The 14,051-nt window shown below is 47.9% G+C and overlaps 1 protein-coding gene across 1 annotated transcript; it reads left to right on the forward strand.

Annotated features, from left to right (window-relative positions):
• Positions 1–2,687: 2,687 nt before the first annotated feature.
• On the forward strand, positions 2,688–9,585 carry rpusd4 (RNA pseudouridine synthase D4). Its single transcript, XM_088638085.1, has 7 exons — positions 2,688–3,270; positions 4,804–4,969; positions 5,266–5,467; positions 5,613–5,706; positions 7,058–7,208; positions 7,967–8,064; positions 9,159–9,585. Exons 1-7 carry the CDS (start codon positions 2,950–2,952, stop codon positions 9,342–9,344), a joined length of 1,218 nt encoding a protein of 405 aa, XP_088494211.1. The 5' UTR covers positions 2,688–2,949; the 3' UTR covers positions 9,345–9,585.
• The last annotated feature ends 4,466 nt before the right edge of the window (positions 9,586–14,051 follow it).

Consider the following 14,051-nt stretch of genomic DNA (forward strand, 5'->3'; position numbering starts at 1 on the left):
GGATATATAGTCAAAAGCATAGAACTTAAATAAAGGTGTGCCGTGTTAAAATGGTACCATATAATGCACAAGCAAGGCCTCCGTTAGAATACTGTGGCCAGCTTTGGTCACCATGTTATAGCAAACACACTGCTGCTCTGGAGTCAGTCCATATAAGAGCTAATTGATGCTTTCCTGGGATTAAGGGAGTGTTCTCCGTGGTCAGGCTGAAGGAACTGAGTCTCTCTTGGCTTGAAAGGAGAAGGCTACGAGGAGACCAGGAACGAGTATTCAAAATCCTTAAAGACAACAACAAGGTCAACCCAGTAAAGTTCTTCTTATTGAACAAGTGAAAACTTTGTGAAAAAGCACTGAACAGCAAGAACAGGAGGCACTATGTTACACAGAGGGTGGTGGGAGTGAGGATGAAACTGCCCAGCCGCGTTGTGAAGCTGATGCCCTGACATCTCCCACGAATTGGTTGGATGAGATCCAGGATCAAAGAACTACTGACTATCAAACAAGCCCAGTGGGCAAAATGACCTCTCATCTGTAACCGTTCTTATCTCTTCTAAACGCCTATACTGTATCTGACATGATTCCTTGTTTATAAGTCTTGAAGATTCTTTGTCAAACTGTATTTATTTGGCATTGTGCCTCTGCAAATTCTTAATTGCCCACTTGTCCATTAGTTGATGACTGCGCAGATCAGGAGGAGCAGCTCCCATTGACACTTCCCTCTTCAACAGGACGAGCATCTTGCGGACCTGTGGTTTAAGATCCTGAGTTGGAACGAAGTTGTCCAAACCACCAGACATCAGACACCCCCACATTCTGCTCCAGAGAGAGGAGAGACCCTTGCTGTTAGGTGTTTCCCAGCTCGGGGGGGTCAAGCCTGGGAACTGACGCTGTGTCAGCCCCCAGTCGCTGTTAACGAGGGAAAGCTACTGTGAGGTCAAGTTACTGAGATCCTGGGAGCTGCCATTCCAGGCCATGTGACACTCGCACCCCAGCACGGAATTCAGGTCACATATTGTGTCTGTGTACATCAGTCTCTCCCAGCCCCTTGTGTTCCCGGGAATTTAATATCCTAGACATGGGTATTATACTCAACTCAAGGTAATTCTATCCTGCTGAAATGCACAGTGCCTTGTCTGTATAATGCAATAAGAGTAACTAACACTAAACCATCCATAACACTGTTTCCCTTGGGGTGTCAGATATTAATGACAACAGACCTGTTGACTGCAGGAGAGACAGGATTGGCAGCAGTAATTTGATTTTATCTATTGTTATCTGTGAGTATGGAAGAAATGGTGTTTAGAGACAAGCAGCACATTGATGCAGTGGTGAGCATTGCTGCCTCGCAGCGATGGAGCCCTGGGTTCGATTCCTGGGATGCTGTCTGTGTGGAGTTTGCATGTCCCCTCTGTGTTTGTGTGGGCTTCCTCCCACAGTCCAAAGATATACTGGTAGGTTAATTAGCTCTGGTATCAATGTGTGTGTGTTCTCAAGCTCTCCTGCAACACTAAAGTCGATTATGTCACAAGAATAAAAAACAGAATTCTTGAGACTACATAATTAAATCTGATACAGAAAGACATTGTAACAGTTACCTTTTTGAAACGTAATTTACAACAGTAGCTTGTTAAAGTGCTGAGAGGCTCTAGGGAAAAGATAACGGGGCTGTTTCAGAGAGATTACTCAGTCAGCCAGTAACTTTAGTAAATTGTACATTGTTGCATACATTGTTAATATTTCTCTTCATAGCTAAGCGTTAAAATAAACTGGCCCCTTGTGACTGGTGCAGTTTTTTTTTTTACTGTGTTTACAACCTGCATCACTAAAGCAGTGATGTGCAATAGGGAAAGTGGTGTTCGCACAAAAGCAGTTTTTGCGTGCATTCATCACGCTTCCCGACTAAATCTGTTCATATAGGTATACCAATTTTATTATTATACATATAGGTTGTATATGAAATAACAGCTACAATTCTCTTATATAATTCTATCCCGTAAATGTAGCTTCTCTTCCTAGTAACTAGATACTGCGATCTAAATATTTCATACAGCTTTTCCTAGTATCACAGGTTCTCTGCACTCCACAGACGTCCTCATGTAAGCCACAACAGGGCTAAACGAGGCTGATTTGAACAGAAATTCAATTCACAGCATTAATGTAAAGGTAAAAAAAAGTACAAGCCCAGACGAAATATAAACATGGATTACACAAAATTCCACAAAAATATCAATAATTCCAATTAAATGAAGTTTTTAAACGTGTGTGTCTACAATGGCTCTTACCTAGACTTAGGTGTTAATAATGTTACGTTTCCATCACCACAATGTTTCCTGTGTTATCAAATGGGTAATACCAATTCATGCGTGCTCGAGAAGTTTTTATTGTTGTGTTATATCTTGAGCTATTTTATTGGATTTCATAATTAACTTCCACATTTCAATTTATAGGTCAATGTATCTGCCAAGCGTCTTATCTGTCTTGTAATGGCGCCTCGCTATTACAACCGATCTTTATTTTTAAAATAAATTTATAAAAATACTTTATCCTCATAGTTTTCCCATAAAGGGCTGTAATTCATATTCACTGGATTAAGTTGCGCGTACTTTCGCCGGGGTTTTGCTGGTGCGGGTGAAGGAATCGGTGCTCGACCCTCCTGCCTAGTGGAGAGCGGCATGAACGCGCAGCTGGTCGGATTTTCAAAGCCTGAATCGCTTTAACCGGATACGCGTAACCAGAGCGTACTTTCGTGGAACTGGAGTAATTCTGAAGTCAGTTGTCGAGTTAATTCAATTCGACTATTTTGAGAAAACCTTCAATAAAGTAATCCTCCTTCTTTAAAATAGCCCTCGTGTGTTCCATGAGTAATAAAGTTGATTCAAATGGCTGGCCAATGGTTGTAGAGGTGAAAGGTTAGGAAAATGACGGCGCCCATGAGCAGACGAGCGTGGAATGTATGGTTTTTCTAAGTCCGGGGCTTTTACAAGTTTGTCAACTTACAATCTACCCAGAATGTATGTAGTTCGCTGTCTTGACCGCCTGATAGGGCGACATGGAGTCATGTGCGCGAATTTAGGGGAAACCCGGTCAATTTGTGTCCTAGCGGCTGTGGTCGCACGGACTCTCCGGCCACACAGCGCTGCGACCGGGCAGAAAAGGGGACTGAAGACCGTCGTCGGGAGGGAAAACACGGATTCCCCGAAGCTGAAAGCCAGCGACCTGGCCGAGAAAATACGCCAAGAAAAGAAACAGCCAAAGGAAACGAGAACCGAGGTATGGATATAAAGCTCAAAGGCGCTGGCCCTTTCTTTATAATGGTTAATTTAGCGAACGCCTCAGTGAATCAAGTCGCGGTATACCGTATCCGCTCACTTTACTGGCGTCAGTAACCGCTCCTGCAGAGTTACTTCCACCGGGACTGGGTTTTCCATCTGAACCGAAGGACTGGGGTCGGGGGGACTGTGAAAGAGCGCAGGGATTTATCACACTGAGATACGAGCACTGTGTGTTCGCAGCTATGGTACGCCTCAGCCTCCGATGGCAATGTTAAATCCTCAAGTGTTTTTTCTTAAGATCGTCTCGCAAATGGATATTAAGGATTCTTCGTAAGATCACGATACAAAATTTAAGCATTGCTTCTAATACACCTGTAGACTGCTGGTCTTTTCTGTCGTGACTAAAAATAAAATGTAATTGAGCATCGGCACATCAGCCTTGCAAGCTGACATCTGACTCTGTTTCAGTTTTCTCTCGGTCTTCTCGCTGACGGAGAGAAGCTGGCATTACAGTCGGGACAACACTGTCGTACAGAGGGTGAAACCTGTCCTGCTTCAGAGCACTGACAGCCAGGGAGGGTGTTCAGCTCAGGGAGCCACTAGAGGGCGGTAAAACCTTTACCGGCCTGCTTTCTTCACCTGATTTAAATCCTTAAGGCGCCTACAGTCGCGCTGCGGGGTCGCGGTGCTTGTTGTTATCCCCGAAGCCAGTTTTCAATGCAATAAAGAAGGCGATGAACTGATCAAACTCAAAAACTGACATTTTAATTCTTTGGAGCTCAGTCGTTCATCCTATGATATAATCCCACAGTTTCTCAAAGGGCCCCAGCGTCCTAATTTTAATCACCTGGTAAGTCAGTTTGTTCCAGCCATCTCCACAGCTGTCGGTACCACTCGAGGCCTCCTGTCTGTATCCTTGACAATAACTTTGAAGACTGTTGAACATTGAAATCAGTTCCCCCCTTAATATCTTTTCCAGACTAAAGACACCCAGTTCCTTCCTTTTGATTTCTGGATCTGGAAGCCCAATTTGAATTGCTGGTGCCCTGGTTCTAGACTCCCGGGTGAACTCTTAATAATGACCCATGCGTCTGATCGAGAGCGGCCCGGTGGCGCGGTGTTTTATTGCTGCCACGCAGGGCTGGGGCCCTGGGTTCAATTCCCAGGGTGCTATCTGCATGGTGTCTCTGTGGGTTTTCTCCAGGTGCTCTGATTTTCTCCTACGGTCCAGAGGCAAGCTGGTAGATTAATTGGATTCTCAGGTTCTAATGTGTGTGAGTGTGTCTTCCCTGGGATGGGCTGGGTGTACCCTGCCTTGCGATTCTGAATTGGATGAAGCGGTTAGAAAATGGAGTCTGATTGATACACTTGAGGAGAGACAGAAAGAGACACACAGGTGGCATTGTTTCAAAGCCTTTCCAGATCGGGGCTGATGGGATTTAACAGCAGTGCTGCTGTTGTCAGTGTAGCACTGTCTTCCTCTGCAGAAGGACTTCATGGTATGTGTGTGTGTCCGTCCTACTCTGCGCAGGGCCCCTCGTCTCCGGTTCTGCGGCGAGTCCGAGAGCTCCACCAGTTCAGCCAGCAGCTCCAGAGGGTCCATCCCAACGTGCTGGCCAAGGATCTGAAGAGGGGCATGCTGTTGGCGAACGAGCAGCTGGTCGCCATCAACAAGCCCTACGGGGTCCCAGTGCATGGTGCGTCTTTCTCCTGCGCCCCAGCCCGGGACACTCCTGGGACCGGGGAACTGTACAAGGAGCACAGGTTGCTTGGGGGAAGTGTATGATTGCTTCTCGCAGATGACTGATGCAGTTGAGCGAGCGAGCGGGTGGGTGGGTGGGTGGGTGGTAGCTGCAGCTCCAGGTTGGCGAGAGGGTGGGTGCGTGGAGCACCAGGTTGGCCAGTGGATGGGTGCGTGGAGCTCCAGGTTGGCCAGTGGTTGGCGAGTGGGAGGGGGTTCTTGCTGCTTACAATGTGATTAATGCACCTCCAGGTGGACCAGGAGTGAAAAACAGCATCGCAGACGTGCTGCCCGTCCTCGCCAAGATGATTGGTGGCATGAAGGCAGGACCTCTGCATCTGTGCCACCGTTTAGACAAGGACACAACCGGGGTGATGCTGCTGGGCAAGAGCGAGGAGGCGGCCGACCATATTCACCAGCTCTTCAAAACCCACCAGGTGGAGAAGAAGTACTTGTAAGTGAAGCTGTCCTGTGTTCAGGTCAAGGGTCACCAAGGCGCCGTGACAAACAAGAGGGGTCAAGGGTCACGGAGGCGCTGTGACAGGTTGTATACGTGGTCCTGATCAAGGCTGATCCCAGTGGCTGTTGTGTGATTCCAGGGTGCTGAGTGTTGGGGTTCCAGTACCCTCGGAGGGTGTGATCGACATCCCCATCATTGAGAAAGAAGTCGCTGGGCCTCAGCCACACTACAAGGTCAGTCATGTCACCTCCATGACAAAGCATAAGTCAAGGGAGCCATAATTGGAGTCAAACTCCTTACAACATGGTGTGAAGACAACAACCTTTCCCCTCAACGTCGGCAAAACCAAGGATCTGATCATTGATGTCAGAAAACTGCAAAACGGTCATGCCCCTATCCAAATCAACGGGACCGAAGTGGAAAGGGTCAGTAACTTCAAATTCCTTGGCGTTCATATCACCAAGGACCTCACAAGGTCTCTCAACTCCACTTGTCTGATTAAGAAAGCGCAACAGCGCCTGTACTTCCTAAGAAAGTTGAAGAAGAGTAAGATTCTCACTAACTTTTACAGATGCACTACAGAAAGCACACTGACAGGTTGCGTCACAGTGTGGTATGGCAACTGCAGTATTGCTGACAAAGCCCTACAGCGGGTGGTGAAAACTGCCCAGTCCATCAATGGGGTTGCTCTCCCATCCATCCTGGACATTTATGACAGGAAAGTTCTCAGCTTTTTGAGCACGCACCTCAGCTAGACTGTTTGACCCTCTATCATCTGGAAAACGGCACCGGAGCTTTCAGGGCTGGACTACCAGACTCAGAGACCGTTTTTACCCCCGCACTATTAAACTCCCAGCCTCTCCAGACTTCTCCTCTCAGACCTACAGTCTGAACCCTCACAGTGCCTTCTCTCTTTATCAAAACTGAAACGCACGTTGAAATCTACCTCTACCTCAAGTCAAGACGTTCACTCCCCATAATTTTGTTTCCTTTATTTCATTCTGTTGACGTATGATTTTGCACAACTGTTGCTGTTTTGCACATTGCCTGTTGTCTCCGTCTTTTTCTTACACAATTGTATTGTTGTTTTTTGTACTATTTACCATCTGAGAGCTAGCTAAATAGCATTTCGTTATAACATATACTTGTGTATAAGTATAATGACAAATGAACTTGAACCTGAATTGCTGAATAACTCAGCACAATATAGTTTTTATAAATACAGTCAAAAGTCTGCAAGTCCCATGGCACCATCAGCAGTGCAGCCATCAGTCAGAAGCCTCCTGCAGCTTTCTCTTCCAGCCCTGTAAGTGCTGGTGTGCCACAGGCTGGGGAAACCCTGGATGACTTCCATCCCTCCAGACCCTGCTAGAGCTCCACCAGCTGTTCTGGACAGGAATGCAGGTTCCAGTTAGTTAGTGACTTGGGACAGACTGAGACCAGTGGTCTGAGGACAGTAGTGCTCAGCCTGTGCTCTGACTTTAGGCCTTTACTGGTTTAGCCACTCAAGATCTCATGTTGATTTAATTGCCTCATTTAAAAGGTTTCTCCTCAGTCTTCTCTGTTCTGCCTGTGTCTTTTTAGATGTCTTTGAGCCCCTTGTACAGGATTTCGGAGGAAGGCCAGAAGGTGTCCCGGGTTCGAGCCAACCGGGAGGCTCACAGTGCTGTGACCCAATACCGTGTGCTAGACAGCGCTGGGGGCTGCAGCTTAGTTGAGCTTCAGCCAATCACAGGTGGGGACAGGAACAGGTGGTCTGAGGACTAGGGTCTGTAGCCAATCACAGGTGAGGACAGAAGCAGGTGGTGTGTGGACTAGGGTCTGTAGCCAATCACAGGTGAGGAGAGGAGGTGGTGGTGTGTGGACTAGGGTCTGTAGCCAATCACAGGTGAGGACAGGAGCAGGTGGTGTGTGGACTAGGGTCTGTAGCCAATCACAGGTGAGGAGAGGAGGTGGTGGTGTGTGGACTAGGGTCTGTAGCCAATCACAGGTGAGGACAGAAGCAGGTGGTGTGTGGACTAGGGTCTGTAGCCAATCACAGGTGAGGAGAGGAGGTGGTGGTGTGTGGACTAGGGTCTGTAGCCAATCACAGGTGAGGACAGGAGCAGGTGCTGTGTGGACTAGGGTCTGTAGCCAATCACAGGTGAGGACAGGAGCAGGTGGTGTGTGGACTAGGGTCTGTAGCCAATCACAGGTGAGGACAGGAGCAGGTGGTGTGTGAGCTAGGGTCTGTAGCCAATCACAGGTGAGGACAGGAGCAGATGTGTGAGGACCTAGGTCTGTAGGCAATCATAAGTGAGGAGAGGAGGGGACAGTACCAAGTAGGGTCTTGAGCCTGAAGAGTCACCCTCCATACTCTTTGAAGTAGGGAAAGAGAGAGAAGTAATTTTCTATAGTATAAATAGTATTTCTAAAGTATAAAACCTCAAGATTCTACATTTTTAAACAATCTCTGTGCTTAACGTCTACTGAAACCTGTCCCTTGCCTGCCAGGGGTGAAGCACCAAATCCGTGTGCACATGGCCTATGGGCTGGGATGCCAGATCCTGGGAGACCACAAATATGCCAACTGGAGTAAACTGGCGCCGCAGGTGAGGCAGTGAATCCCGTCCAGCATCAAGCAAAAATCAGGGCGTAAAACCCCTAAGAGGTGTCCTCATGTCAGATACTACAACCCCCTAAATGTCATCATTGTAATTAAGAACATGTGTGAATGATCGGGGATAGCTCCCTTCCTCTTCTGACAGGAGTATTAGTTTGCCACCTTTTCCTACCTAGCTGGCTAATCAAAGCCATTTCTGAGATGTAGGGAATTGCCCGTCGTCAAAGCTGTCAGTCCTCGCTCTCTCGTGTCTTCACTCATGGTCGGGAGAGGAACGCCTCCCTGGACCGTGATGCAGTTGAGCTTGACGTCCCACGTGGACACCTGCAGAACTCCCCTCCTGCCCCTCCCCCCGCTGGGGCTGTTCTGAGCACTGGCTGTGGACTGGAGCTGGATTGTGCCGCACCTGTCTCACACGTTTAAAAGATCCCTGCATAGAGATAACCACCAGGCTCTGGGGTTCGACATGTGTGTCCTGCTGATGTGGTTCCCCTGGCTGTAAGTGTTAAATCAGTACAAGCCCATGGGTGTTTGTTTGGCGTTTCCTCAGCTTCTCTTAAAGATGTCATTTTAAAAGAGGCACCTAATTCAAGGTGCTGGAACCAAATAAAGGAGAATGTCCAGGAGAACGTGTTCAGGTGGACACGTGTGTGTCCCATGTGTGCTGCACAGCTGCATGAAGTGATGATTGCTCTCCAAAGTCGCTAGTCCCTCTTGACGTGATGAGCTGAGCAGCTGAACTGCCTGGCACACTTTATGTACTGACTCAGAATGACCTGCACAAAGATGACGCATAACATTGTTAGGAGGAGGAGGAGGAGGAGGATGATAAACTGTATTTTATGTAGCAACTTTCCAGCTTTTTGAGAAGTCCCTTTAAACTACAGGGAAGTGCAAACCAAGGACGTCCTTGCAAAGAGGGTGGTGGGAGTAGGGAACAAGCTGCTCAGTCCAGTTGAAACCCTGGCTTCTCTCAGGACACAGCTTGATGGGATCTTGGGATCTATGAATTAGTGCTGATTCCCAGGCAGACTGGCTAGGCGGTTTGTGACGGGTCTTGTGTTCTCCCGTTCTCTCCCTCAGAAGCTGCCGGAGAAGGTCCTGCAGCGGCTGGGCCTGGAGCAGAGCAAGGCCCGACACCTCCCTCTCCACCTGCACGCCCGCGGGCTCGTCCTGCCCGGCGCCCCGGGGGTCAGCCTCTCCTGCCCCCTGCCCCGGTTCTTCCTCGGCTCGCTGCGCAGGCTGGGAATCCAGCTCCCGGAGCAGTGACGGATCGGGATGGCGCAGGACTGCGGATTTGAGAAGAGCCTTTACCTCTGAGCGGTGGTCCTCCCACCTCCCTGAACTGGAATGGGGCGACTCCGGAAGAAGAGGAGTGTGCAGACGGGGAGCTGTCTGCGCTGCTGCATCGCAACCAGAACCCGACACTGTACAGTTGGACACGCCTGCGTTTTTCCCTGTGCCCTCCTGTTGGATGTAGATAAAGGATTTTCCATATTGAGCTGTAAAATGCAGAGCGATGCAGCCTGTTCCTTTGCAGATGTGAGCTTCTGTGTTTGAGCCAGGTTTGCCCAGATCCAAGAGTGAGAACTGAGTCTTGGGCAGGGCAGACCTACACAGAGAGGAGTCACTTACCATCAGACGTCATAGCTGATGTATGGCCACAGGTCTCTGTCTTTTAATGATGGGCTGTTTGAGAACGCCCTGCGATGTGCTACTGATGTGAGTTGCTGGGCAATGAGCGGTGCCAATTTTCCGGAAGGATTCGTATTCGGAACAGGAGCTGGATTATGGCTTGTGCCGAAATCGTCCGCAGTGTCTGGAGAAAGGTGACCAACTCTTTTCCCACATAACACATTCTGTGGCCTGAAATCAAAATGCTTTAAATCAGAATGTATTTTATCTTTATTAATACATAAGCGTATACTCCAGTCCATCACAGGGCAGACACACACACTCCAGTTTTCCCTACCAGTTTGTCTCTGGCCTGTGGGAGAAAACTGGAGGCACCCAGAGGAAGCCCATGTGAACACAGGGAGAACATATGAACTTCACACAGACAGCACCCCAGGAATTGAACCCAGGGCCCGAGTGCTGCGAGGCAGCAAAGCTAAACACTGCGTCACCGTGCTGGCCTGTAAGCACCAGCTCCAAGTGAAAAAGATACGTTCTAAAATCATTACAGCTGAATACTTAAAAACATGAGTTTCTGGAGAAAGGGTGTGTAGACCTTCTGTGGGCGCTGTGTATGTCACATCGTGGTTGGTACTTCTGACCCAGATTGTTTCGAACGATCCTTGACTCAAGGCTGCATGCGTCTGCGCGAACCTGGGTGCTCTGGGGATGATAATGGCAATGGAATCGGTCCAGAGTGGAAGTGTAGCTGGAGCCCCATACGTGAAGGGCTATAGTCCTGTCAGTTTGACAGGATCAGTTAACCTGTCTAAACGCTCGAGGTCCTGTTGGCCTAATTCATCGGAGCGGAGTGTCCACTGTAGCAGCGTAGGTCCCGTCTCCAGTTCTGTTGGTGGTGCAGACACCAGGACCGGAGCGGCTCCCCTCTTGTCCAGAGTGAGCAGTCTGTCCCACTGACGGACTCCTTACACTCCTGTGCTGACCTGTCCCCACAATGACAATTCTTGTAGGCTTAGTTTCAGTAAAAGTAAAAGAGGCTGTGAGAAGAAGTGAAGGTAACCGTAGCCTTGGGTTGAGGTCTGATACATTCCAGGTTGTCGAGTCGGTCAGACTCCCATTGCAGAGCGGACTGATTCTCTTCACGCTTTACGAACTGCAAGCTTCCGTTGTCCTGATGGGAATAACATTTGTGCCCCGTTTTGCAAGTACCTCATATTAAGAGAGACTGTACTTTAAAGCTCAGAAGATCTCTTCAGAATAAATATGGACACGCAGACCAGAGGTCAGAGGTGGAGACTACAGGGGTGGGCGTTTAAAACTGAGAACAGGATGCCCTGGGACTCCTAGGATGGGAGTGTGTAACGTGCTGCCAAGCTATGTTGTTGAAGCAGAGACCCTGGTTGAATAAAATCCTCCAATTAGGACACAAAGCACTACTTTAGATGAAGAGTGGGGTACACTCCAAGCTGTCCACCCCTGTTGTTGAAGCCGATACCCTGGCGTCTTTCAAGAAATGGCTGGATGAGATCCCGGGATCAATGAACTACTTACTCCCAAGCAGGCTGGAAGGACAAATGGCCCCCCATCATTTGTAACCTTTCATCTGTTATGATGCATTATAAGGCTGGACAGATTGACTATTCCGCTTCCACCGCACTGTGCCTGTAAGGGCCACTGTTTGTGGAAGTAAGCAGTGGTCTGAGGCTGGAGGGAAGCACAGGTGCAGGGCAGAATGAGCAGCTGAGCCGGCAGTGGGAAACGGGCGAAACCCATTTCAGAACTGTGGTCCGAGAACACGGCCAGGTAGCAGAAAGACTTTGCAAAAGCGCCGATATGCAGTCCTGTAAAAGAATCGAAGAACACAGCAGGATCCAAAGCCAGGGAACTGCAGTGTAAACCACCGAGGGGATCATCCAGAAAGTAAGGATCCAGAGCAAAAGGCAGGGAACCCGTAGAAAGAGGTAGAGGGAACCCGGGTACCTCTTTCCACAACCCAACCCAGAGCAGTCCCACGGCAGACATGAAGCAGCCTGGTGCTCCTGTGAATTGGAGTGTACCAATTTACAATGGTAGTAAATTGTGAAGAGATGGAGCAGACTTCTGTCCTGGTTATGTACCCATGGCAGCCGAGGCTGACTGACGGGTGGGAAGGGGTGTGGCCGGCCGCCACGGTCCTGCTAGCCTGCTCCTCGGCGCTCCAGTGCCCGTGAGCAGGACAGCAGTGGCTTCGCTGCTTTGCGGAACCTCCTGCTTCAGAGGCAAGTAGGAATCTCCCCGAGTGAGGCCTGGGGGAGGAAAGCCAGTTCGGATGCCAGTACGACTGGAAAGGAAATGAGAGCGGCCAGATCTGCAGGTCTGTGACCAAGCCGAGAGTGAGGAAATCGGAAAGAGCACTTGCCTCCGAGCCAATGGAGCAATCTCACATTCGATAAACTCCGAGCCTCATCATACCACAACATTTTCTTCCAAAAGGTTTCAGGTTTCTAGCAAACTCCAGGCGTGACTTATGTTGGCCTTTCTCAAAATTGGCTTCCTTCTAGCCACTCTCCCAAAGAGGCTGAATCTGCGAAGAGCTGAAAAGATTGTTGATGTCTGGACAGTTTCTTCCATTTCAGCCAAAGAGCTCTGCAACCCCGTCAGTGTTGTAGCTGGCCTCTTGGTCACTTTGCTGACAATTGCCCTTCTTGTCCAGTTGCTCAATTTGGTAGGAGGCCCTGATCTTAGTAGTGTCTGGGTTGTGCCATGTTTTTTCCATTTTGTTACAATGGACTTCACGGTGCTCATAGGAAGGTTCAAAGCTTTGCCGATCTCTTTATAACCTTCTCCAGCTTTTTTTCCTCCTAACAACTTCATCTTGAAGTTCCACGGGCAGCTCCTTGGTCTTCACGGATAGTAGGACTGATCTGATCTGCTGTTTCAGTTGTGAGACCTCACAGGCAGTGATATTTATTGTGCAATCAAGCAATTAAACACAGCTGAATTCAAAATGAACACAGGTGCACCTTGTTAACGTATTTAGTGTGATCTCTCAAGATAATTGAATACCTCACCCAATTTAGGTTGTTAAAACAAAGGGGGGTGAAAACTTATCAATTAAGTAATTTTCAGATCTTTATTTTTAATATAATTCTGAAGACATCTAAATACTTCATTTCATTTTAACATTATAGAGAATTCCTTCTACAGGAGTGGAAAAAAATCCCATTTAAACATGCTTTAATTTGACTTTGCAACACAGCAGAATGAGAAATAATCAATAGGGGTGAATACTTTCTGAAGGCACTGTGTATACAGTATAAAGGGGAGCAAAACAGAGATGCCAAATAACCTGGACAGCACATTCGTTTGGATGAAAATTCAGTCTCTCAAAAGAACAGAAATATCAGCTGTCTACAAGTGGAGAAAAAAAATGTTTTATTTATAAAGGTAAAGCTGGATGCTGTGCTTTGAGTTTCGCCTCACTGGTGCCTTGGTCACTCAGGCTATCAAAGTAGTTGAAAAGGAACACACCCTTGGTATGAGTACAAACCGGGATCCAAGCATGTCCCACAGGGACTCCACATGCAGGGTAGGCAGACACCATGTAGTTTCCACTTGTGTCCTGTGGGCTGTGTTTTCGCTGCTGGGCTGATATTGTCAAGACCTCTGAGGAGTTTTATTTGGATGATGTACAGGTAGCACACTTATGGCGTTGCTTCAGGGAATTCAGCAGAGAGCCCAGTGTGTGATTGGCAGGGGTGTGAAGTAACACTCAGAACTACTTCACTGCAGCACGAACTGTGAAGGGGAACCGCAATCCATTTTTATATTTCAGGGTTAGAAAGAATCTGCGTTGAGGAGTGCATTTCAAACCGCAATAACCGTAAAATGTACAGAGCAACACGTAAAACCCCCAATTTACCTCACAAACATCACTATGTGCCCATTCTAAATGATTTTAATAAAGAGTGTAACGAGTTCTCTTTGAAGTTCAGCCTTGAAAGGATCATTATAGGAAAAATGCAGCACCCCTACAGTAATTAAGTGCTGCACAAATTGTTAGTTGTTTACTTGGGACCAAACTCATGGGCCCAGACCTGATATGAGACAAATGTTGTGACACTGTTTAGAAAAAAGACCAACACAGACTCTTAGGAGAAAACAATTTCAATATAGAACTATTTCAAAGTTGATAGAACGCTTTTGTATAATTCAGTTATTGAACGTGTGTTAACATACTGTCTCGCTTGTTGGTTTGGCAATAGTTTTACAGTTGTTAATTGTAATTCTGGAGGTAGGGAAAAGAAGAGGGTAAGTAATAAAGTCATGGTAACAGCAGAAAGACAGCTACTTTTTACTTTC

Source organism: Lepisosteus platostomus, chromosome 6 (genome assembly GCF_059453375.1).
Source record: "Lepisosteus platostomus isolate fLepPlt1 chromosome 6, fLepPlt1.hap1, whole genome shotgun sequence".
NCBI lineage: Eukaryota > Metazoa > Chordata > Actinopteri > Semionotiformes > Lepisosteidae > Lepisosteus > Lepisosteus platostomus.